Source organism: Scatophagus argus, chromosome 5 (assembly GCF_020382885.2).
Source record: "Scatophagus argus isolate fScaArg1 chromosome 5, fScaArg1.pri, whole genome shotgun sequence".
Lineage (NCBI taxonomy): Eukaryota > Metazoa > Chordata > Actinopteri > Scatophagidae > Scatophagus > Scatophagus argus.
In genome coordinates this window covers 23,629,271-23,654,365 of record NC_058497.1, presented here as the reverse complement: position 1 = coordinate 23,654,365, position 25,095 = coordinate 23,629,271, and the positions used below count along the sequence as shown (strand labels likewise).

Below are 25,095 nucleotides of genomic sequence, written 5' to 3'. Positions count from 1 at the left end.
GTACACTGATGGTGCTCAGATGATGGCTCATCAGTATCTTTCTCTAACTCTCCTCCTCCTTCCTCTGTGGGCACTGCATTTGTGTTCACTATCCTCTCGCTGTCGCTCTCTCTCTCTCTCTCTCTCTCTCTCTCTCTCTCTCTCTCTCTCTCTCTCCCCTCCCCCTTGCACGCACACACACACACACACACACACACAGAAACCGATGTGAGTTCCCCTATCTGTCAGAGCCAGTTCCTCCATTTAAGATGCTGACTTGTTTATGTTGAGGGGACAAGTGAATGACTTTTGTGAGTTATCGCAGTCTACTTTGAAGCTCGTTTGGGGCTTTTTCTCTCAACATTTTGGCTTTGTTGCAGGTGAAGTCAGTTTTGTTGCTCATTTGTGTTTGATAGATATCTTCAGATAGCAGAGAGAGAGAGAGAGAGAGAGAGAGAGAAAGAGAGAGAAAGGTTAACTGACACACTGAGACTGTTTTGATAAGTGGGGTTTAGGCGCTGAGTTTAGCCTAGTCGATGACTGGTAGGTGGACAGCCCTCACCCCCAGCAGCTCTCCATCCTGTGACCGCTCCTGCTGTCCTGGGCACATAAACACATAGAGGACACAGAGGAGGAGAAGGAGGAGGAGGAGGAGGAGGAAGAGGAGGAGGAGCAGGGTCAACCATGGAGCTGTAGGGACACGCTCAGATGCCCGTGTGGATCACCAGTGGAGGAGGTGTGCGGCTGAGGAGAAGAGCTCTGCAATGAACAAGACCAAGAGGTAATTAAAAAGCAAAAGGGAAAATAGAGGGTGCATCAGAAGTGAGAGTCTGGAGCACTCAGACCCACTTGCAGCTCAGCTTCTTATGCAAGTGTACTCTAAGTCTAAGTATGTGTCAGCAGCAAGTGTTTTGTGTGCAGCAGCGACGTGTGAACCTTGAGGTTGTGAGATGCACTGTGGTTTGCATGAAGGTTCTTGACAAGTCAAAGAGAAATGAGGGCGTCTTATTTTCCACTTTGTGTGTATGTTTTCTGCCCTTAAATCTAGACAGAGTGCAGGGACAGCTGCTTTTTGCTAAAAGAAAAGGTTGCAGACATGCAATTCACTCGCACACGGTCACAGCTAAAGTGTTTGACCTGCATATCAGTGAGGAACAGCTCAAACTGTTTGTGTGTACTGCACACATGCGAGCTCTGACATTCAACAGTTGTGCGTGCCTGTTGAACGCTGCCTGCTCACCTTTCCATGTAACTGTTCTGCTTTTCTCTCCTGTCCAGTGAAATCTTGAGGTTTTTGCATTTGAACTCAGATACTGCTGAGAAAATGCTTGTCTAGTACCTTGTGTTTTCGGTGGTAATTTTTTTTTCTTTTACTGCTGTAGTTGTGACCGCAGCTCTTATCAGATTGCCTGGAATGAAAGGCTTGTTGTGTTGAATGTTAAGGTAGTCAGATGTGTGCTGGGTGTGATTTGACTACCTGAGTTTAAGGTGGACTGATGGAGTGGTGTGACTGCGTTGAGATGATCTTAAATCAGTTGTAACAGTTTCTGACAACTGGTGACACGCATTTCTGGAGTTCACTTCTGCAAATCCCTTCACACAGTCAGCACAACAGACGTCAATGCGGACTCTTCGTGTGGACTTTACATTCTGTTGTAAAGACTGTTACATTTGTGCCCAAAACCCAACATAACACAAAAGTTCTGTAAGTTAAACTGCAATTTTCTACATTGTGATCTAAACAAGCTCTAAAAAATAATAATGCATCAACTCCTAGTTGGGACACTGAGCTGTGAATCTGAGAGGAGCACAAGGGCTGATGTCGATGAGAAAGGGATTGACTAGCACTTGTTTATATGAGATGTATATGAAGTGTTTCAGCTGCATTAGTACATTAATGATGTTAGATTAACGTACTAGATCAGGAGAAAAGCGGAAAAAATGAACTCAGTTCAGAGAAAAGAGTATCACCAATAATTAAAAAAGGACATAAGGCCATGATAAAGTTTTAGAAAAGATTCACAAATGATTTAAAAGGTCTGTGGGGAAAAAGACACCACAAACAACGTAACAAATACATTTGGTTTGAATGACACTTCAAAGTCTCTGGGAGCAGAATTGTTGACGTAGGAATTACTCCCTTGGCAGGTGTGCACAGGTATGACTTTGTTGTCGAACAGACTTTGTGGTTGTAGCCTCCGTTTTTACTGCTTCTTCTTCTTCCTGTCCTTCACAAAACAGCTTAAGACATTTCTGCAAAGTTTCTGATGTTGACTACAATGGTTGGTACAGTGACTTTATTGTTGTAGCCAATCGATGAATGGCTCATTGCGGGAGATGCATCCTCTCGATGCAGAGGGAACAAGAACGCAGGTTGTGAGAGGGGAGAGAAAAAGAGCAGCTCACAAACAAGGCCTTCAAAGGGCCCTGGCTTCAATTAATCAATTAAGGAAAGAAAGAGAGGAATTTGCATAACCCCCTCCCTGCATGTGTGAGAGCGAGGGGAGGGGGGCTGGATCTGTAGCCAGGAGTCCTGACACGGATGGGAAAGGGAGTGAGTGGGGGATTTCCAAAGAAAAGAAGGAGAAGCAGCTTCCTGAATGGCTTGAATAGAGTAAGGATGAAGGAAAAGGAAAAAGTGGGCGAAGGAAAAGGAGTCCGCGAGGAAAAGGAGGTGTGGAAGGTCTTCCTGAAATAAAATGATGCACCCAGAGACAAGTTCATTAATATTTAAAGTTTTGTTCCCCCCTCGTGTACACAAAGATTTTCTTTTTCACTTTCAAATTTCAGCAGTCGTGTGTTTCCATGGATGCACAGCTGAATACAGAGGGTTTATTATTGTGTTTTTTCAGGTTGTGTATGTGACTCCTAGCAGAACGTGAATGCAAATTCCCAAACAGTAATTCCAACTGTGTTCAGATTTGCATGGGAGTCCACCACACGCTGACTGTATTTACCAACAGTCCTCCGTCGCTGTGGCAGGTCAGACTCATGACGCAGAAAAGAGATCGATGGCTGCTGTGCCGTGCGTTACCTGCTCAGCAGTCTGGGGGGAAATTCCCTGGCAAACATCATGACATCAGTAACATTTCCCCATCAGCACTTCTGTTTGTAGTAGCGAGCGTGTCTCCTCGTATGAGACAGTCAGAGCTGGATTCACTCTGACTCAAAGAGTGAGATGATGACTTGTTAAGGCCACTGAGATAAGAGAACCATGCATCACAAGTCAGAAAATCAACTGGCCAAATGTACAGAAATGATATATTTAAGTAATTAATATTCATTCACAGACATTTTTCTTCATTCCTCTTTTTAAACAAAAAGAATTAGCCGACTACTATCACTTTTTAAATCACATAAAGGTTAAGTGGAAGCAGCTTGTTGTGGCATCGGCCACCAGAACTGGAGGTTGTGAGTTCATATCCCACCTGAGTTAAGATACTTTTGGTATTTTCCACCTGAAGATCAAAAAATGTTCATTTGAATTTGCCAGGAAGCAGCTAAAGGTTACAGCACTGCTGTCAGATGGAAATCCTTAAACGAGTGAAAGTAAACAGCCTCAAACTTGATTAAAAAACAAAAAGTCACTTCTTGTGACTGTAGGAGGTGAATGACAATGGATGACAAACAGACCAAGGGTCCTAGGCTAGAGAGAGATGTGTGTAATCCTTCAACTTTTCAAGAATATCAGAAAACATTTGATGGGACAAAGGGACAGTGGATTATACTGTAGGCGTGTAAACGGTGGCTACCCTTACTGACACATAGCTCATGGTGGTACACGCTGTGCTGTTTAGTGTTAGTGTTTTGAATTCAGTAGCCAGCCAGTGTAATGAGGCGAGGAGGAGAAGGAGGACGAGAGGTGGGCTTTTGTTGCCCAGCAGGTTTCTGAACCAGTCACCCAAAGCTGGACTACCAGGACCCAGAGAGATGGGGTCACCACTGGCAACCCCCCCACCTCCATCAGGGTTTGTGAATCCAGGCGTGGCTGAGGGTGTGTGTGTGGTGTGATAACTGTGGCGGCTGATTGAAACAGCACGCACAGGCAGGAGAGCAGCTTGTGGTATAAATAGAACAGTGAATGTCACCCTGTACGCCTGTATGAAATTTGTACATCCATGAGTGTCGTTTTCATGTGGATGTGGATGCGGATGCACATATATGTTGTGTATGTGTTTGTGTGTGTGGGTGTGTGTTTGTGTACACTGAGAATGTGAGTGGGCTGGGGAAATGAGGTGCACACACACACACACACACGGCGCAGGTTAAGAGAAGGGGGTGCAGCAGATTGGGTCATTCAGGGAACTTGTCACCAGTTCTCTGAACTCAGAAGTATTTCCTGGTAATCTCATCACATTAGCTGCAGTATAGCGACCAACGCAGCCTCTCATGGTACATACTGTTTATGTGCTACACACTGTTTCCACATGAGGACAGAATCTGAAATGCTCAGGCACAGCACTGAAAGTCTGAACACTTAATGTCTAAAAAGTGATGAGTTTTCATTTGGCTGGAGGATTGTGGGTCAAAGCCAACTCTTTTATACCAACTCTTTTGCAAAACTGAAGCAGAGACACATGCTTAAATGCAAAACGTATGAAAAGTGTCACTTTACTGGTTATTGTGAAATACAGTGAGACATTGCTAAACTGAGCCCCTGATCTGAAGAGGAAGCATTAATCGCATCATGGGAAGGAGTCTCGTTTGTCTTTTTAAAGGCATTTGAAAAGCCCTTGAAAAGTAACTCAGTGCTGACACTCGGGATCACTGGTTGGAAGTTCAGCATCATTGCAGCTTCACTGTATGGCCTCATTATTTTAAACATCAGTCTTTGAACTTAACGGTGATCCCTAAAGCAAAGTGATGTCCGTTGCAAATTGTGTGTCTGTAAGCTGTGAGGAGTTAAATTGAGCAGCGATTGGTTTTAGAAACCTGAGGTGGTAAAACTCTTCAAAAATCACAAGAAAAACTGAGAGGAAATTTTTTAAAAAAATTATTCTGGCAGAACTGTTTATTCTCCTTCTTTCCTTTTGCGTCCCGGCAGTTTCACACTGTGTGAATACAGCATTCAAACATTTATAGATTTTTTTTGTGTCCACTGTGGGTGTTGTTCAGCAAGCTGAATAATGAAACCAACATGTTGCCCTGTTTTTACATGCTGTCATACATTTGCTTGATGTTTGCAGACCTTTGCGTCCTACTGCGTGTGCCTCAAACTGTGCTGCACTTTTGTGAATACATAAAGGCGCTGAAAGGAACTGGTTTTCTGAGGAAACGCTGAAATATTACAATGGCTTGCAAATCAGCATTGCAGTGAATGTGGGACATATTACACTACTGGCCTCGTCCAAATGTGATAGAATTATTTTCAGCCTGATCTTCAGATTTTCAGTGTATACTGTGCCTATAGTTTCATTTTAAATTTCATAGCCACCTGATAAAGACAGCAGTGTTGTGAGTTTGTTGTTTTTTTTTTAACTTGTGCAGGGAATTATAGCACTCGCTCACCAAACTGCTGTCTGCAGCAGGACCATTTCTTCCTTCTTATCCTCAGAGCGCCTGCAGCATCTAAATCTGTTACGCTTATGACTGAAAAATGTCAAAGCAACTCCAATCTGTGACCTGTTTGACATATAATGGACATTTTCTGGACTGTTCTGGCATTTCCAGGAAGCTTTCAGGCATGGAAACACAGAACCCTGTGTACCGTAGTTGTTTGCAGTTGTTCTGCTAGTGTGCTGGTTAAGACAGCTGCAGTGCTGTAGCACAGCTTATCAGATGTGGGGAGCTGCATTTCCTCAGATGCTGACCTGCGTTACCTCACCACACTCTGCTCTACTTATTTCTAGGCTACTTATACTCCCTGTCTGTGTCTGACTCTCACTCTCTCTGTCTCTCTCTGTGTGTCTCAGGAAGCCCAAGCTGGTACAGCGGAGGAGGAATACATGTCCCAGTGCTCAGGACATCAGCCGGGCCCTGCAGAGCCCCAGCTCTGCTCCCAGTGCCAGCGCTGCCAGCCTGGATGAGCTCATACAGCGCTGCCTGAACTGCTTCGGTCAGTCTCTGTCCCTCCGTGTTTGCACATGTTCCCAAAGTTTGTGTCATGTGTCTTTACTCTTTATCACAACCAGGTTATATAAATGAGGGATGAGGGAGAGTGAGGGAGGTGAATCCAGGGTGAGAGAAACTGAAGGAGGGAGGGACGGAGGGGAGTAGTGAGGGAGACAAAGGGCAGTCTCATACAATCAAGCTTTGTTCTGTGGGGCTGCAGAGGCCAACTAGCTATTCCCATGCAGTGTTAAACAAAATCCCTGTCCTCTCTGCCTCCCTTTCTGTTCATCTGGCTCCAAATCACAAAAAAAAAACCCCAAAAGAACAAAACATGTCTGGATACTTCATATGTAGCATGTTTAATTTGCAGAGATACTGCGCTGCAGGGCCCTGCTACCACCACAGTAATGGGGGTGAATGGGATTTCATTTGTGGTCCCAGTTAATCTGGATAATCAAGTAGTTTTTCTGAGGGACATTTTTCATCACAGATAAATAATGATAATACAAAATGTCCTCGATGAGTAACCAGGACAGAACAGCACCGGTGAACAAAAGGAAATAAATAAATAAGGTATGAATGTGCAGATACGACTAGGAGGAAATCACATTGGTATGGTGTGTGTGTGTGTGTGTGTGTGTGTGTGTGTGTGTGTGAAGGAGGAGGGAGGGGGGTGTTGTAATGATCACAATACATGTATTTTTAAGTTAATACCAGTAAGGTGTGTATATGAAAACACGCAGGAAAACGCCCAGCAGGCAGGTTATCATTTCTTCACAAGTTCAACACAGACAAACGCTCACACCTACGGGAAATTTAAAATCTCCAGTTCACCTGTGCTGCATGTCTTGAGGGCGTGACAGAAAAGCACATGTCACCTGGAGAAAAATCTAAAATCCACTCAAACAAAACTGCAGTGAACTGAAATGAACCGCTTGGCCGCTGAGCCGGCGTGAGTTCGGCCCACAGGTTTTGTTCTTGTTCTTGTTCTTGTCTTTAACCACGTTAATCCTCCTTGTGCGAAATGTGTGCTGCTGCAGATTCGGAAGGGAAGCTTTCCAGCCCCAGAGGGTCCCAGCTGGTCCACATGACCTTGATGATGCACAGTTGGGTTGTGCCATCCCAGATGTTTGCCCAGAAGCTTCTCAGTCTATATCCTCCACTGTCACTCAGTGCAGCGCTCTGGTCCCGCCGGTGCACTGCTCCCAATCCCGTGTCCACGTTCATTAATCAGATCAGGAAACAAGCATTGCTTTGTTCTGCACTTGCCTTGTCTCCAAAGCAGATTTGAAGTATATATCCCTGCTGGTGTTTAGTGTAATGTTGTGCCATAGCCGCACAGTGTGTTTAGATCCTTGACTTTTTCTCCCACTTACAAGGACTGTCCCTCAGACAAGAGAGGACTGAGGCGGACGCAGATCTGCCACCTTATCAGGTGAGTAAGGGCACCGGGCACATGGTAGTGTTGTACGACAGACTGTGACAGAACTGGTTATCCTGCTCTATTTGCAGGTAGTAAACATATTTTCTGTCCTGTTGTGTGGCAAGGCAGTGGATCAGCCAGTTCCAGGCGGTTTTTGAGGCAGACCCCCTCCTCGAGCAGACTATGGGGGACCTGTGGGCACTGGTCCGGTCAGACGGAGAGGAGACACACTCGCAGCTCCCCGACTCCTCCTGCTTGTGAGCCATGTTTTGATTTGATTCACCATCATGCCATGGAGGAACTATACTTTGCTCGTTTGGATGCACCCCTCACAAGCTTTTCAATAAATAGAAAAGAGAGTTTTTCTATAAATAGAAAAACCATCTATTCTTGTCCTGTTGCTTGGCTTTCTTTTCCTAGAAGCCCTCATGTGAACATATTCCAGGCACCCTCACCCTCTGTGAAGAAGAGGAAGGTGTCTTTGATCTTTGACCATATGGAGCCCGACGAGATGGCTGAGCACCTCAGCTACCTGGAGTTCAAGAATTTCTGTAACGTCTCAGTAAGTTCAGCTAACAACCTCTCACTATCTGCTGGCCTCATCCTGCTGCTGGTCCCAAAAGAAACACTCACACCAGGTGAAAGTGCAGACAAGGAAGATCTGATCACATGCTGGAGTGAACAAATGCTAATTAGAATGACAAATGTCCCATGGCTATGATAATCAGTTCCCAGATGAAGATGACACTGTGGAAACAATTTACAGTTAAAACATCATTTTACCTGACAACTAAACAGAAACTGTTAATCATTGTCAGTTGGCGAGAAATCCCTCTAGCTTGTGCATGACATCTCCTGCTGCATAACTAATTTGGTGTTCTTACTAAGTTCAAGTATTTCACCAACAAGATCCAATGGGCAGTTTGACCACCTTCACTCTTGAGAAGCTGGAGAACATCAGTACCCAAATCCATTTCCTTAGTAATGTCAGTAACTCCATACTCAAACCCTTTGTAAAGTATTTAGAAAGCGGTACTGCATTTTTATTTTCTCTTTCAGTAGCGGAGCAGTTAGAAGTACAAAGTCTGATCCAAGTATGTTGCAGTAAAAAGTGGCTGAGGCAGTTATCTGGTTGGTGCTCTGGCTGATTTGAATTTGGTGACAGACTTCTACCCTGCTTGAACACCTGAGCGAAAACAGCGCTACACTTTTTCCTGCCTGACCACTATCTGATCATCTGATTGGCCAGTTCCTGGACTACCGCAGCTACGTGGTGCGGGGCTCGGTGAGGGACAACCCTGCTCTGGAGCGGTCGGTCATGATGTGCAACGGAGTCTCCCAGTGGGTCCAGCTGATGATCCTCAGCAGACACACAGCCCAGCAGAGAGCCCAGGTCTTCACTAAGTTCATCCATGTGGCTCAGGTAAACTAGCTGAGCGATGAAACGTCACAAACATTAGCTAAGACGCTCAGAGGGATTTCTGTTTGGCTGCCAAGAAGTGTACTTGTTTCGAGAAAATGACTTTGCGTGCTGTTTCACACCCTGCAGTCACTCGCTCTGCTCTCCCCTTTGCAGAAACTTCGAGCTCTGCAAAATTTCAACACTCTAATGGCAGTGACTGGAGGCCTCTGTCACAGCTCAATCTCCCGCCTCAAAGACACCTCTAACCTGCTGCCTCCTGACATCACTAAGGTATTTCAAATATTACTCAAGAGTCACATTGCCTCACCACAAAGCCAGAGTGACTCAACTGTTCACTCTTTAATCGTTCTCATCACTTTGACATTTCTTGGCTTCAGTGTATTCGTGTCCTGCTTCATATTCATAATTTCATGTTCTTGTCTGCTGTTTTCACAGTCTGTCGGGTTATATGTAAATTTGATGAGATTCGGTGGCAATAGATTTTTATTTTCATTTTCGTTTTCAGCCTTAACTATGAAGCTAACACAGTACATGTGCAGCACATTTTGGAACGGTTTGGCATTGGTCACAGTTTCACTTCTTGTTTTCTTTTGGGAGATAACTGGTTCCTTTGTTTTATATCAATTGTTATGATGGAAACAGACAACTTTTCAGCTAATGTAATACTTGCAGCCCCTCTTGTGTTTCTGGCCTCCTTGCGGATCCTAGTCTGTGCTCTGGCTGCAAGCATTAGTTAGCATTAGCGTTAGCAACATGGTTACCACCAGCAGCCTGGCTACCATCCTCAGCATGATTAAGTATATTAACCAATTAAGTGGACAGGCTTTATTATTTACAGATCTAACGGAGAGAATGCAAGCTTAGAGTCAGTTTTGAACCCTCTCAAGTCTTGGTGTTGAGCGGTAACACATATTGACGGGGGAACAGGCCGTTAAGTGAACGCCCATCTGTTCACTCTTGTTCTGTCTTGGTTTCTATCACTCTCCCCCTGTTGTAGTTGCGTAATGGCAGACGTGCTTCTTTTGTGCCATAATCAAGCACCCATTTTTCTGTGAAAAATAACGCCCGGTGGCACAGTGATGGCGAGCCTTACAGGGAAACGATTTGAGCGATATCGCTGTGCCGTCAACAATTACTTGATAATAAATCTTAGAAACATTTTTTCTTTTTTTAAAAAAAGAGTTGTCTATTTTCACTTCATATTAAGTCTGAATAACCGTCTGAAGAGACACGTGACAGGCTCATTTATCATTCTTGATCTTTGTCCTCTTTGAGGCCCTGAGTGAGATGACAGAGCTGCTCTCCTCACGCAGCAACTACATCAACTACCGGCGGGTGTACAACGAGTGCGGCGGCTTCAAGGTGCCCATCCTGGGCGTCCACCTGAAGGACCTGATCTCGCTGAACGAGGCCCTGCCAGACTACATCGACGGGGACAAGATCAACCTGGGCAAGCTGCAGCACCTGTACAGCAACATCAACGACCTGCTGGCCCTTCACAGTTGCACGCCGCCTTTCGAGGCCAACAAAGACCTTCTGCATCTGCTCACGGTACGAGACAGAACCTGGAAGACCGTCTTAAGAGTTCTGACAGAAAGCATTCCACAAAGAACATCTTAAATTATGTTCTTTTAATGCTTCAGCTCTCTCTAGATTTATACTACACTGAGGATGAGATCTATGAACTTTCTTACACCAAGGAACCCAAGAACCCCAAGATCCAGGTCAGTAGAGCTCCATACTCGTTTTTGAAGTTGAGCCTTATCACACTGGTTGACACTCTGTTCACAAGAAAGGGGACATTTGTGTACTCTCTGTGGGCGTAACATCTTCTTCAAAACAAAAGCACAGCCTCGGTGCTGAAATACATCAAAATCAGCCACATCAAAGTGCTGTACGTTAGGGAAGCGTGTTATGTGGTGGGTGTGCTCTTTTTTCTCTCTCTGTTGCTCGTATGTGCAGCACTTCTTTTCTCATGGCTGCATCTGTCGGTCCACAGCCCGTTGCTCCCGTTAAACCACCAGTAGTGGCAGAGTGGGGTTCAGGCGTCACCCCGAGGCTCGACCCTGACACCATATCTAAACACGTCAAGCAGATGGTGGATGTGAGTATGTGACTCTGCAACAAACCCCATGTCTTTCACTTCCTTATTACTTGGCAGGCTAAAGCAGAACTAACCAACTGCTCCCTGACAAGTGCAACTGACTGTCTTGATTGCTCTGTTGCCCCCTGCAGTCCATAATGAAAAATTACGACCACAACCAGGATGGTTACATTTCACTGGAGGAGTTTGAGAAAATAGCGGCCAACTTCCCCTTCTCCTTCTGCACTCACGAAACTGACAGGTGAGGAAGCTGCAACACGCACAAAGGCCTCTCACGGTGCCGTGGCAGCAAAACACGAGAGAGAAAACAAAAAAAAAACACAACACAACAAAATAAAACATGAAACAACACGAGCTGCTCGACGGTTTGTGAAAACCTCAGCTCACTTACTCACTTTCGTGTCGCACTTTGGAAATTTTTTTCTGCCCAGGGAGGGACAGATCAGCCGTGAAGAAATCACCTCTTACTTCATGAGGGGAATGTCTGTATGTGCCAAGCTGGGCTTCAACTTCAATGACGCGCACAACTTCCATGAAACCACGTATAAACGGCCGACGTTTTGTTACACGTGTGGCGGCTTTGTGAGTATTCACATTATTCATTCATTCGTATGGTTTGAAGCAAACTGTAGCATCACACGTGTCCTGTTTGCCCTCTCGTAGCTGTGGGGAGTCATCAAGCAGGGCTACCACTGTAAAGGTAAGAGCGCAGTCCGTGTAGTGCCATTTAAGCGAGAAGAATTTAAAGGGACAGTTCACCCACATTACGACAACACCCGTGGTATCGGGCCAAACAGATCATTTTGGTTTGATCGGCTCTTTGGTAATTTGAGTGAACTGATCCTTTACGTCCTTCAGCGCATCTGTTAAACAAGTCTCCGCTTGTTTCCCTTTCCGTCAGACTGTGGGATCAACTGTCACAGACACTGTAGAGATCTGGTGGGAATGGAGTGCTCGAAGAAACACAGAAACACAACTGGGTCCTGCCCGTGCACTCCTGCCCCAGACTCCAAAACCAAGGGAAGCAGCCTGAGTACGTCCGCCGTCCACGACGCGCACAGCACACAAGTCACAACTACAATCCCCTGCCCATGCAATGACCTCACACTCGGGACGTGTCTTATGTGCTCTGTCAGGTTCAGAGGAGGAGGCCTTTGTTTTCCCCCAAAGTAATGAGACAGAGCACAACAGGGGTACGTCTGCCTGGAAAAACAACACGGGGGACTCCGCGCTGTCGGACCGCTCCACGCAGACTGACCCCGGAGTGTGGACGCCGGAGAAGAGGGACAGGAGGGGAAACCACCACAACTCTGTTGTACACGCGCCCGCGGACAGGAAGGTGAGACCACGCGAGGTGATCACACAGGAAGCCCGAGTTTGTGTGTCACTGCTGGCTTATTTAAACTTGCTCAGAAACGTCAGTCTCAATCCCAGCAGTGTGGGCTCAGTAAGCTCAGATTCACTTACACTTTCAGGTGCTGCAACAGAGGCCGTCTGGAGTGTGAATCTACTGTAAAATACACGTAAAAGGCTGTAAAATAACTCTTTGCGCTGTATTTTTCCTGTGTATGTCGAGCACAGTGACATCTGTACATTAAAGTCCTGTGGTGCACTGATATTTAAAGTGGTAGCTGTGTTGTTGCAGGACAATCATTTAAATTCTCTACTGTTATTCAGTGTGTGATTAAAGCAGCTTTCAAATTGTTTTGATAGCAGAAGTTGTGACAAGATTTCTGCCAAAGTCAGACATTTTAAATGCTCCTCACTGTGGATATACATCTCTGCACTGCACGCCTTCACTCTCTGCACAGGTGTGGTCACTTAGCTCGGCTGATTAAGCTTCTAGTCTAAAAGCTGTAAGAGAACACAGCAAATTAAATCAAGAAATAATCCTTTGTGCACCCAGCTTGTCCTTTCAACGGTCAATTGTTTCTCTTCTCCAAAGGAGAACTGAGAAAAGCAGCCTGCCAGCTCTCCCTCACCACCAAACGGAGTCCATGGTTCCATGGTTTTGGTTTTATTTACCGAGTTCTGTATGTTCACAAGAAGTGACTTGTGATTTAGTGTTCATAAATGACATTTGGCAAATGAGCACAGCAGAGACCCCTCACCCTTTCACTAAACTCACACAGCCATCAGTTGTTAAGATCTGTTTTAATGGTTATTGTTGTGTGAGTGCGTTCCCCAAACCAGAACTGCACTAAAAACTAAAAACAAAAACTTTGCACGAATTACATGCTATTTTTGACAAACTCAAAGGTTTCCCATTAGAAACTGAAGGCGGTTCTGCGTCTGAGCTCGTCTTTTCTGTTTTGCAGGTCAACACGCTGCCACAGAGGACCAGAGGCTGCTCCGCGCCCGTTTCCGTCCTGCAGGAGAAGATGGAGGTGCTGCACCTCTACAAGGACAAGAGCAGAGAGCCGGACTGAGACTCTCCCCTCATGGACCAAAACATCCAGACCACGTTTAAGACCGAGTTGTGTCTGACTGGTGTTGAACTGATGAGATTCACATGAGAACATCATCTCCTCTACACGGACTCCCTCATGTTTCATGGTTGACGTTTTTATTATGTCGTCCGTCTCATTAGTTTGGCTTATTGTTTAGGCTTCAAACTTTTTTTTGTTTGTTTTTTTTTTTCCTTTTGTAATTTATGAACACCTCATCTTGTTGTTTTTTGAGCAGGTGCCTTGTCTCTCTGGTGCTAAGACTCTACGCAACCTCAGCCCATCAGGTCATTTAGGACAACAGGCGTTAACGGGTTCCCTGATCTAATACACACCTAATAAACACAGGGTAGGAAATTAACACTAACCTCAACAGAAGTCTGGTTAATTCTAACTTTGGCAGCTACACGACAATTCATGGATTTAGAAAGCCACCATACATTTTAGAATTGGCATTTGTTCGACTTTGGTGACGTGTATAACATGACACAGTCTGTCCTTTGTTTCTGTGCCATTCGTGAGGTGTTTGGTTTTACCAGGCCAGTCAATTTTCCAACTCACTTAAGCCCTTGTCTTAATGGAAGTGTTGGATTTCCTTTTTTTTTTGTAGGTGATTAACTAAACGTTTCCATCTGGTTAGTTTCCTAACTGTATTTCCAGAAAATGTTCATAAACAATGCGTTTATGAGGGAACACTGGCAGCTTGTGAAGTCTAATCCATCAGCCACCATATCTAGTAGCGGAAGACGTTTATTTCCTGCCCTGGCTTCTCAGTTATTCTAGAAGTTCATTCAAAGTTCAGCAGGACTGCACTGGAACTATATGTATGCTCCAAAATTGGCATTCTTCTTTTTAGCTAAATGCGTGTTTTGTTTTGTCCACAATTTCAAGTTTGTTGAAAATAAGAAGTAAAAAAATACACCAACAATGATAAATCATACAGCATGTGTTGTGTTTGACTTTACTGACTGGCAGAAGGAAAAATAAGGGACCATATTAACATCTACAGGCGTATACAACTGCATTTATTGTATAAAGACAAGAACACAACTTTGAGTAACTGGTCGATCAGATTTTTGTTTTCAGGTAGAAAAAAATGGGTTTGACAACAGGATTTAACTACTGGACTCCATTAACACCAATCACAAAGGGATAAAAAAGAAGAAAAAAACCAAACAAACTCCACATTCAACTACTTAGAGTGGCAAAAATAATGTTCTTAATCAAAAGCTGGATTAACTCTTAAATACTACATTATCGACACCTAAAAAAAAAAAAATTAAAAAAAAAAAATTGTTCCATGTTTGAATTCTATTGGAGTAAATAAAATGTGCTCACTCGGTTACGAAAAAATAAAGAGAAAAGGGCTGTGAGGGTAAAAAGCATGCGTTTTGTTCTTTGTTATGAGCTTCTCAAAACAAGCAAAATTATTCAGCCTTTGCTGTATTTTTCCCTGCCCTGCCACCTTCTCACACTATGCATCCTAGAAATATACAATTACCTCTTCAAACTGTAGCAAATGTGGAGCCTGCACCTCAGCAGTCATCCACATTCAATGCATAATAGATAACATTCATTAAATGTTCTGATAGCTATGATCTACCACCTCATGGTCACGGCTTCGGGTAAGACTTCATTCTGTAAAAAGAACAAACATCAAACTGTATACATTTCATGTGTACACTGATTAGTGAGGAATGAAGGCCCACCCATCCACGGTCTAAATCCCCTCATGCTTTGCTGGGTGGCGGGAGGCTGGAGCCGATCCCAGTTGAAGGCTTCCGTGTTAAACCAGACGGACAGTTGTGGTTGTGAGACTGTACAAAAATCGATCCGCTGCAGAGGTCAGAGTGTTTAGGACGTAGGTGGGTGCAGGTACAGATGCGGGGTGAAATCTACTGGGAACCAGAGGAAGAGCCTTGGCTGCCCTGTCCAGGGTAGCTGCCGTACTGGCTGTAATACTGGTTCCACTGGTTCTGGTTCTGGTAGTACTGCTGCCACTGCTGAGCATACTGCAGGGAGAAACAGAAAACAAGCACAGCAATGAGAGCACGCAACAATTTCAAATTTCCCCCAAACTACCCGCGTTCCTTTATTTGGTGCCACGTGAAACGCATCCTGAAGGATTTAAGGTGGCTTCAAAGAGATTGAGGTTTCTGCAGGGCAGCGAACTCAGACTTATGTCCATACATTTGGATTGTGCCCAGAACTGTTAGACAGCTGCACACAGCCCAGGTGAAGGACTGGAGATGGACTCTACTCATACATCTACCCATAGATGATCGTTCACACACTGCTGGAAGAGCCATCAGGAGCACCCTGTGGTTCAGTTAATCATCAAATACCTGCTGATACTGCTGGTTGTAGCTCTGCTGCTGCTGCTGTTGCTGCTGCGGCTGCTGCTGTTGCTGCTGCTGGTGGTGGTTGTACGTCTGTCCAGTGGCAGGTGTCTGGCTGTAGCTCTGGCTGTAGCCTGGATACTGGCTATAGTTGCTGTAGTAATTCTGGTTGTAGTTGCCCTGGTTGTAACCTTGATTGTAGCTCTGGCTGTAGCCCTGAAGGTGAAGACAGACGTTCAGGAGAATCCATTAATTTCTTTTTTTTTTTTTTTCTGTTTTCTTCATATTATTTTTTCTCTAATGTTAAACACAAAGGCCATGTTGGGTACCTGGTTGTATCCTCCCTTGTTGTAAGGAGCTGAGCGATTGTAGCTTCCTCCTGACTGTTGGTTGCGGTTATATCCGCTGCGTGAATCCGAGCCGCCATCACGGTAGCTGTTGCCCCAGCGGTTCTGGTTATAGCCACCACGACTGTAGCCTGTCAGATAAACAAAAAATAAATTACAATATGTGTTCCAACATATGTTCAAAATAAATAAAACATCTGAGGTGCGCAGATCGCTCGACTCACCTCCTCTGTATCCGCCACCTCCGTCACTGCGGTTCTGGTAGCCACCGCGGGATCCATCACGGTTGTCATAGCGCTGGAAGCCGCCGCCGCGTCCGCGGAACCCGCCCTGTCTGTTGTCAAAGCGTTTCTCAGGGGGCGGGCCAGCCTTGCGGCCCTCCTCATTGTACTGCTTCACCAGACTTTCAGCCTCATCGCGCTCCAGCTCAACGAACGTCACCCCCTCCAGGAAGTCGCAAGCCTCAGGGAGAGTAAAGTTGGCTTGGAGAGTGTCAGAGGTGACCACGGGAGGAGGAGGAGGAGGAGGAGGAGAGAGACAGTCCATCCAGCAAGAGAAGGATGGACAGAAAGAGAAAGAGAGGGGTAGGGGATTGTAGTGAAGACCAGAGCAGCCACACCACCGGAAGACAAAATGAAAAATAATTACTACCATACAGAGACGGTGGAAATCACAGAGAAAATAAGAGCAGATAGATGGCAGCAGATGGCAGGGTAAAGGGAACAAACATCACCTCCAGGTGAACATGGAGGAAAAATTTGTTTAAGCAGACATAGGAGAGGGAGGAGTTCAGTAGAGGTGGGGAGGGGGACAAAAAGGACAACTAGAAGGTTGGTGAGAGGAGGAAACAGCACTGCAAACCAAGGACAACTGACGTAACGCTGTTACAAATTAACTTCCAACTTGAGCACGTGACTGCTTGTAACTTTGACATTTGGAAACCCTTTTCAGGGAATCAAATTGCGCAAGAGTAGCTCTGTTATTACATGACCTCAGGAAGGCCCAAGTCTCAGTTTGCAGTGCATTGAAACTAAGCTGTATGGCAAGTGGCCGATAGAAGGCAAAAAATAAGGAAGAATCAAATATATGTGGGCCTTTAAAAAAAGAAAAAGTCCAGGTCTGATATCTGGTCAAAGCCTATGATGAGGGGGTAAGGGGGGGAGGGGACATCTTCCAAGTTTGATTTTAGAGACAACACATAGAAAAGTAAAAAGTAGATCTGGTGTTTTATTTGTTGTTTCCACAGCATTCCTACCTTTCATTTCTAAAACAGCATGATCGGGCACATCCTTCCCCTGCTCATTGGTTTGCTTTAATGTTCGTTCTTTTAAATCCTCGTCCGTGGGACAAATTACAATAGCCTTGCGTTGAAAACCTTCAAAAGGACGCATTTTTCGTCTCCTTGCTGATCCATATACATTTGTCTAGCAATGGTGACAAGAAAGAAGTAGAAGCTTGTTTGTTATTGTTTACTTGTAATGGCTTTCCACTGGAACCCTGCAATAATGAAGTGAGAGAGGTTTGGCTTGGATGTCAGTCTACGCTTTTACTCAGATTCTAATGGCCTCTCATCACTCCACAGACTCACCTCACGGCCCGAGCGTCCAGGAGCCCTGTGACTGCTGATGAATGTTAATTAAGGACACGGAGGGACCCCACAAACACTTAAACTGACTACAATGTGCAGTATGTGCGCTCAGTTACAGAACAACATTCAGACATACCAGTTACACATCAGCCAATGACAGAAATGGATGTTCAAGTGATATCAGTCGTTACTGTGCTGAAACAATAAAGTCTTGCGTGCGATGACAATGCGCAATCAGTACAAATGTTTTTAGAGAGTGCTGTAAGTGGATTCTGTTGTCAGAGGTGAGCATTTCGTCCAACATCTAAGTCTAAACCCACTATCTGTGCCCTCACAGAAGTCTGCAAACGCAGGTTAGACGATAAAATGAGCGATGCCCCTGCAGTGTATTTCAAACATGCAAATTGTGTGCGAGGAATCAGATAGCAACAACAAAAACATGCAAATTTAGGTGGCCGCAAAACATCTGTCAAAACAAACGAGTGAGATATTATTTTTATCTGAAACGTAGTAATGCTAATTTAAATATTCTATGTTCTGCCATGTAATAGTTGAGTTTGTCACCCCATTATGATAACTGGAACCAATCACGCAAGTTTATAAAGTCATACAGTTTACTGTCAAGCTTAGCTGCACTTCACACTCACTGTCACCGGGGCTTTAAAAAAATTTCTATATTCATTGACACAGTTTAAAAAAAAAAAATCTGTCGAAAAATAAAATTAAAACATTTCTTAACAAATCCTGTTATGTAATGTTTTAAATTCATAATTGCTTGCAACTGGGTTTTAAGCACCACGCCGTGTCATGATTAATGATTCACACCGTTTACCACTCAACAACAAAGACACAGTGAGTCTCTCTGATCACTGAACAGTGACCACTAGTTTCTACACTGACCAACAGAAAACCTACACTATGAGATAACAACACAGTTTGTCAATAAAAACTGTTCTATAGCAATATTATCATCAGACTGATGAAAAAACTGTAGTAACAGGACATTAAATGATTTTACACTTCTTAGTCTGCAGCAACAACCGAGCTTGGAAGATTAGCTGTGCACTTAAACACCTTTAATGCACGTCAGAGTTAAAACCTGGAAATTAAAGAAAAAAAGAGCACATGCATTTAATTCCTAACTATCTCTTTTGCCAGTTTAAGCACAAGTCAAGCACATACGTCACTGTTCCTACTTCTCTATTTCTGAACTACCAAACTTACAGTGAAAATTTATCTCATGTACTTCGTCCTCTAAACATCATCATCCTTCCAAAACACCTGCTAACGCTGACGGGTCCCTCCACACTTACCTCGACTTACCTCATCTTCATATGGACTCTAGTCCCAGTCAAGACAACAACAGACAGATAGAACCTACCTGCACATACTCACAGAGTCCACGGGAAAGCCAGGACGCCATCAGACCCACCTACCTTTTGTCACACTTACTGAACACAAGAATCTGAAAATCTAAAAACTGTTAGTCGTTACTTACCTTCAGGGTCATTTTATTAAAAAACACACTCAAAAGTTCCATGTATCTCTCTTAAAATAGCTTTTAAAAAAGCTATCAACTCTGTCTTATTAAATTAGCAACAGAAGGTGTTTTTCTTACTCACCAGTCAGAGCTTACTTGTTTCTCAACATCTTTACATAGTCATGGTTTACTTGTACATTGTTGCAATTCACAAGACAAACAGTACTGTATTATGACAAGAAATAGCAAGTGCAAATATACTGAAGGATGAGAACATGAAATATTCTGTCACTTATGAGAGCCATTAATCATTTTCTTTTACAATACACGACAAGCAAGTGACAAGAGGGTGATCAATGCTTCTTCTACTCTATAATACACAGAGTCCCCTGAAAGATAAATAAATAGTCCATTAGAGAGAGTGATCATCAGGGCACATTGACTGACTGTGGCGAGTATCAGAGCAGAGTGTGGCTGGGAGGGCAGTACCTGATCTAGGATGTAGTTGCGTCTCTTGCGGGCAGCGATCTCAATCAGCCTGTTCAGACACTGGGTGGCCTGCTGTATGAGAACATCCCAGCGCCCGGAGTAGTTCCTCTGGCGACGCAGACCCATCACCTGCACAGCAAACAGTCAAGATGGACAATGCGGATGTGAAGGGTGTGGATGTGGTGTGGGTGTGGTGTGGAGGATCAAACCAACCTTCATCTTGTCCATGATGGCATTTGTGCCCAAGATGTTGTACTTCTTCTCAGGGTTACTCTCTGCGTGTTTAATAGCCCAAGTGGTCTTTCCACAGGCAGGCAGGCCAACCATCATCAGGATCTGAAACAAGTCCACAAATAAACACATTATGATTTTTCTTTTTACTTCACAGGACCGGTTCCCATTAAAATAAAGAAAAAATACCCAAACTGAAAAAGTCTAAAAAGGGGATTTTAGGTTTTATAGACACAATATACAATTTTTGGACTGCATGTGTGCTGTATCCAAGTCGGTCAGGGTTGTTGTGAGCAAAATGCCACATAATGTTTCATCATTTCAGTCCTGCCCTACCTCACACTCTGATTTGGTGGCGGGTCCTTTAGTGCCTCTGATTTTGTCCTCCATGTCCAGATTGTGAATGTAGGTGTATCCCTCTGGTGGAGGGAAGTATGGCTGCGGCTTCTGTCCAAAGTTGAACTCGACGGCACAATTCTTCACCAGGACGTGAGGGAACAGGGCTTGGCCAGCCAGCGCTTCCTTGGTTGTCCGGAAAGCCACACCCAGCCACGTTCCATTCTTAGAAAAGCCCATCTCCACCTCGTTGCCACTTTCAAAGTCCTAAAGTTATGGCCATGAGACAGAAAACTGTTAACTACAGCGACAAAACACATGAACTTATGAGAAATTATTGCCATAAATGTCTGTTGATAAAACAACTAAGTCAATTACAAGTTCACCAACCTAAGGCCCACTTAATGTAAATGCTATGCAATATAAAGAGATTCAAGATTCATGTCATTATACAGCACAAGACGGTATAATAAAACACAAGTTACAGTTCCCTGTGCTACGCGCAAGACACAATAAAGCAGCATGTCCGTATTATCTCCACATGATGCTACTGAAAGAAGACAAACTGAACTGAATTAGGATTTTGATTACTTACAATGTAACAGCCAATGACGTCGTTTTCACCAAACTTCTCACCGAAGTCTGCAAACTTGCAGTTTTCAGATTTCTTTCCTGTTCCCCCGTATCCAAAAGAAAAAGGCTCCTCACCTAAAACGAGACAAAGTTCCATTTTAGGCCACAGCTACTGCAGCCTTCAAGCTTTACTCAAGTCCAACAGTGAGTACTGCACTCACCGAGCTGAGTGCTGCTGTGGTTGACCGACCATCCGATCCTGACCACATGGGGATCTGGCTCACTGCTGGGCAGATGCTTTACGGGAATTTCCTCGTTGATCTGAAGAGCAGGGGACACATCAGGTCACAAACAAGCTTAGGGAATATTAAATGTAACTGCAGCCAACGAGTCACCACATTGGAAAGCAGTCAACAAAGGGCTGGCATATGTTAGATATTAACTGCAATCTCATATATTTAGTTTTCAAATCTTTCTCAGTTTTCAATAACAACATATATTTCCAATATACTGGACTAACATTATGTTTTCACACCATTAGAGTAATACAATACTTAAGTGTAAAGATAATGTGTGTTAGTAGGAGAAACAAAGCAGCTGCTCATCCAGTTTCAAAACAATAAGCGCATATGAGGGCACAGCACAGAGAATAAAGTTTATCTACAGTAGCTCAGCATTTCATTTGCTCTGTCTAAGTGGGTGTATGTGAGTTGCACATGTCTGATCAGTTTTAAAGCCCCTTTTACAATAGAGGAAGATACACATGACTTATTACCTTCATCTCATAACACACACGGCCTCGGGTGACACCATGTGTGGCTCGTGCTCCAGCCCACAGGTAAGCAAAGCCCTCAATGGTCAGCGGATAACCACTGTAGCGATCTCGGGACACTTTGAAGTGCAGATCACAGTTATCTGAAAAGAAAAGCCAAAAAAAAAAAAAGATTATGAATTTATGCTTCAAAACTCTGCATTGCAGATTTATTTTTAAATGCAAAAAGTCCAAATGTATGACGTAAGCAGTAAAATCTGACAAAGTGATTAAGTTTCATTTCAAGCAGAATCAGGACACACACACAACATCTTTTTCTGGCACAATGAACCATATAACTGTATGGCCTTCAGCATACACCTCTTGGCAATGCATTCCATGAACTCAACTATCACTGTAATATTTAGAAACATGTGCTGCAGACATATCTATGTCGGAAATCAGTTATGCAACCTTGTACTTACATGTATCAATCGTCACAAGAGTGTCATCTATATTCTCTTCCTCGTCTTCAGCAGGGGGCTGTGGTGTTCGGGATCTGTACATCATCAGCAGAGGATGAAGTTAAGAGTTAACACTTTCACTGACAACAATCATAACAACACCAGTCAATTATACACATTTGTTTTGTACTGATGATTTAGAACACAAACTAGAAGCCTAAAAGCGAAATGTCACAGTTTATGATAAGCATACCTCTTTTCCTCACGGTGCTCATAGTAGCCGTAGCTCCTGTTCTCCTCATATGGTCTCTTGCGGCCGTAGTGTCCACCTTTATCAGCTTCCACTTTGACCTGCTCAGCCTGGGCGGCGCCAGCTTGGCTATCCTGATTTTCTGTTCCATGATTGTCCTGCTGTTCGTCTCCAACAGGCTCTGGGTCATCCTCGGTTTTGACTTCCACTTTAACTTCTACAATGAATAGCAACAATGACAGTGACATACATGTTTAGTGGGACCACTGTTCTCTGTTTACACACATGCACACTACAATCTTGTAAACAACATCACAGGACTAGACAAAATGTTTGGACTTTTGGCCCTGCTGGTTCATTTCCTCTTTTATTTCACATTCCCTGTATTGGTTCCACAGCTTTTGTGAAGAACTGCAGCAGCTGTGCTTTGGTTGTGAGATAATATAAGCATTTATGACTCAGCAGAGAGCAAACTTACTTGATGAGGCAATGCTACTATCCACTGAGTCACTGATGAACTGGCATGTCTTTATGTCTTTACTGATCTACTGGTGAACACCATTTTTAGAAAAATCATCGAAAGTGAAAGATTTTATTGACCTGTAAGTAAAAACAGTACACACTCCATGTCTACAGAGCCTATTTCATACCGTGCATTCAGCTATTGCAAATCTTGAAAATCACCTTGTTTATCCTCGTCGTTGGCCTCCGGCACAGGTTTAGTCTCTTCCTCAGACATCACATCAGATTTCTGAATATCGACATCTGCTGTGAAGTCGGGCATGCTGTGACCAGAGTCTGAAGTTGGTTGACTTTCATATGGCTCGCCTTCTGCCTCCTCATCCTCGTAGTAACCACCCGAATCTTGACCCTCATCTTCCTCTTGAGGAACATAACCATCGCCTTCGCCTTCACCATCGCCATCACCATCGCCGTCACCGTCGCCATCACCGTCACCATCACCATTATCATCATCATCAACTGCTTCTGTATGTGAAAAGAGAGATCAAAAATATTGGTTTTCACGCTCACAACAGCAGAAAAATGTGTGGAACTTATTTGGACAGTGTAAATGTCGTTTGTAGTTTCTGCTGCAACGGCTCACTCAGCAAACAGAAACAGAAGACATAAGTTGTATGGCATCAAAGCAGCTGTCTTCATAGTTAAACACCAGATGAAAACTTTGTTTTGTCACGTTCACTGACCTTCTTCACTCTTCAGAGGTTATAGCAACAAGTGCCCATAATAAACGCATTGTTACCGTGAACAAAATGACAAATTTCTCAGGCTTGAAACTTTGTTGGAAAGTTTGAGGATAACGTTAAAGACCCAATTCAACAAAAAAAATATACCAGTGAGTATAGTTATTTTTAGATGTTTTATTAAGAAATTACGACATACTGTACCTTTAATTTCTGATCTGCATGTTCACTTGCATCTCATTTAATTAAATATGTGCAAAGGGTCTGTAAAGTGCACAATTTTCTCCGAGACAAATCAGAACCCAAACATTGTATGTGATGGACTGAATAAACTTTGTCAAACAACCCAGTTACTTTAACCCCAAAGACGATTCCATTGCAATTTAATGTCTGCACGGAGATGGCACTTTAAGTCAGGCACAATATGCAATAGGGCTTACCTTGCTGCTCTTCGACATCCTCTACGTCGTCGTTGTCTTGAGGGTCCTCGCAGTACTCATCCTCCTGCTCTCCTTGCTCTGAGGTATCAGCCTGAGCTTCAGCCTCCAGAGCTGCTTTCAGCCTCTCCACCAGATCTGCCTTCAGGCCTTTGGTGTCCAGGCCGCGGCGCTGGAGCTCCTCTTTTAGTTCGTTTACTTTCAGTTTCTTCACGTCTACACTCATTGTGTTTCAGGTGATTGATGTCTTTACTTGATTGCTAACAAACGAGGGGGAAACAAAAAAAATGGTTAAGTACAGTTCAGTGTTGTGAAAACACTGAGCCTAACTTTAAAATCGATATCTGATGGCGGCTGGACTCCTTAGCCAAACAGGCTACATTAGCCGATTAGCCAGTCAACGCTAGATAGATACAGTAAGCCACCTTTGAACCAGGTTCGACTAAACGTTATTAAAACGCATATAATCCAGTACTGAAGACTGTTCTTGCACATTCAGCGGTTTAAAAACGAACCCATTACTCGTATCTTTCTTATGGTTGTTATTCACTTCAAGTTATCGCTACGTGGCTAATGCTGGCAACCTTCTTAGCCTAGCGTTAGCTAACAAATCCACAACCGACGCAGGACACGAAAGTTAAACTCTGAGGGTAAACAACTTGCAAAAGTTAACCTGTTTTACATGCAACTCCTGTAGTCAATGCAATATGTATTCGCTGTATGGATTACGATGCAAAATAACACCAAAATACGGTTGAGGCCTACCTCCTCTCACGCGAGATGCGCGGGTCAGACGTGATGGAGGATGAAAAGACAGTCGCTACTGCCCCCTAGCGTCGGACACCACGACGACCCACAGAACCGGAAATTACCCAGACCTACACAAGTACACAGGTTTATTAGGGAATTCTCTTACCATTTTTATATCCACTGAGGTGCACCTAGAGTTTCTCCCAAGTAACACGTTCGTTTCTTTAGCAAAATTATATCTGGCGAGACGAACGTGAGTGAAAACCGACACATTAGCTTAGCTAGTTTATTCGTTACCCACTTGGTACACTCCAAAGACGGAAGTGACGCAGTGTTTACGTTAACGAATGCTGGGTGGTGTAGTCTGTTAGGAGCCCGCCTAAACACTTCGTCTTTGCAAGTGATGAAAAATGTATGAAGTAATCGCCTTA

General features: G+C 44.0%; 2 protein-coding genes across 4 annotated transcripts; one reads left to right on the top strand and one right to left on the bottom strand.

The window, feature by feature from the left end:
* The first annotated feature begins 212 nt into the window (after positions 1-212).
* Positions 213-14,367, top strand: rasgrp4 (RAS guanyl releasing protein 4). 2 transcript variants are annotated; one of them, XM_046389835.1, is made up of 17 exons: positions 213-760; positions 5,892-6,034; positions 7,071-7,182; positions 7,403-7,465; positions 7,579-7,710; positions 7,874-8,015; positions 8,703-8,876; positions 9,030-9,146; positions 10,190-10,427; positions 10,530-10,600; positions 10,876-10,980; positions 11,112-11,221; positions 11,412-11,562; positions 11,644-11,680; positions 11,882-12,013; positions 12,117-12,319; positions 13,299-14,367. In XM_046389835.1, exons 1-17 carry the CDS (start codon positions 744-746, stop codon positions 13,407-13,409), a joined length of 2,058 nt encoding a protein of 685 aa, XP_046245791.1. In that variant the 5' UTR covers positions 213-743; the 3' UTR covers positions 13,410-14,367. The 2 variants fall into 2 exon arrangements, with proteins under 2 accessions (XP_046245791.1, XP_046245790.1); XM_046389834.1 differs by having other exon boundaries at positions 10,152-10,427; positions 10,520-10,600.
* A 64-nt stretch (positions 14,368-14,431) lies between these two features.
* On the bottom strand, positions 14,432-24,829 carry hnrnpul1 (heterogeneous nuclear ribonucleoprotein U-like 1). Of its 2 annotated transcripts, none has more exons than XM_046389830.1 (16): positions 24,680-24,829; positions 23,918-24,174; positions 22,960-23,262; positions 22,279-22,492; positions 22,047-22,120; positions 21,586-21,725; positions 21,032-21,131; positions 20,833-20,945; positions 20,238-20,504; positions 19,884-20,006; positions 19,671-19,799; positions 17,369-17,537; positions 16,338-16,595; positions 16,096-16,244; positions 15,773-15,982; positions 14,432-15,439 (listed from the first exon to the last, which is right to left on the bottom strand). In XM_046389830.1, exons 2-16 carry the CDS (start codon positions 24,138-24,140, stop codon positions 15,323-15,325), a joined length of 2,589 nt encoding a protein of 862 aa, XP_046245786.1. In that variant the 5' UTR covers positions 24,141-24,174; positions 24,680-24,829; the 3' UTR covers positions 14,432-15,322. The 2 variants fall into 2 exon arrangements, with proteins under 2 accessions (XP_046245786.1, XP_046245787.1); XM_046389831.1 differs by having other exon boundaries at positions 24,690-24,804.
* Positions 24,830-25,095: the final 266 nt, after the last annotated feature.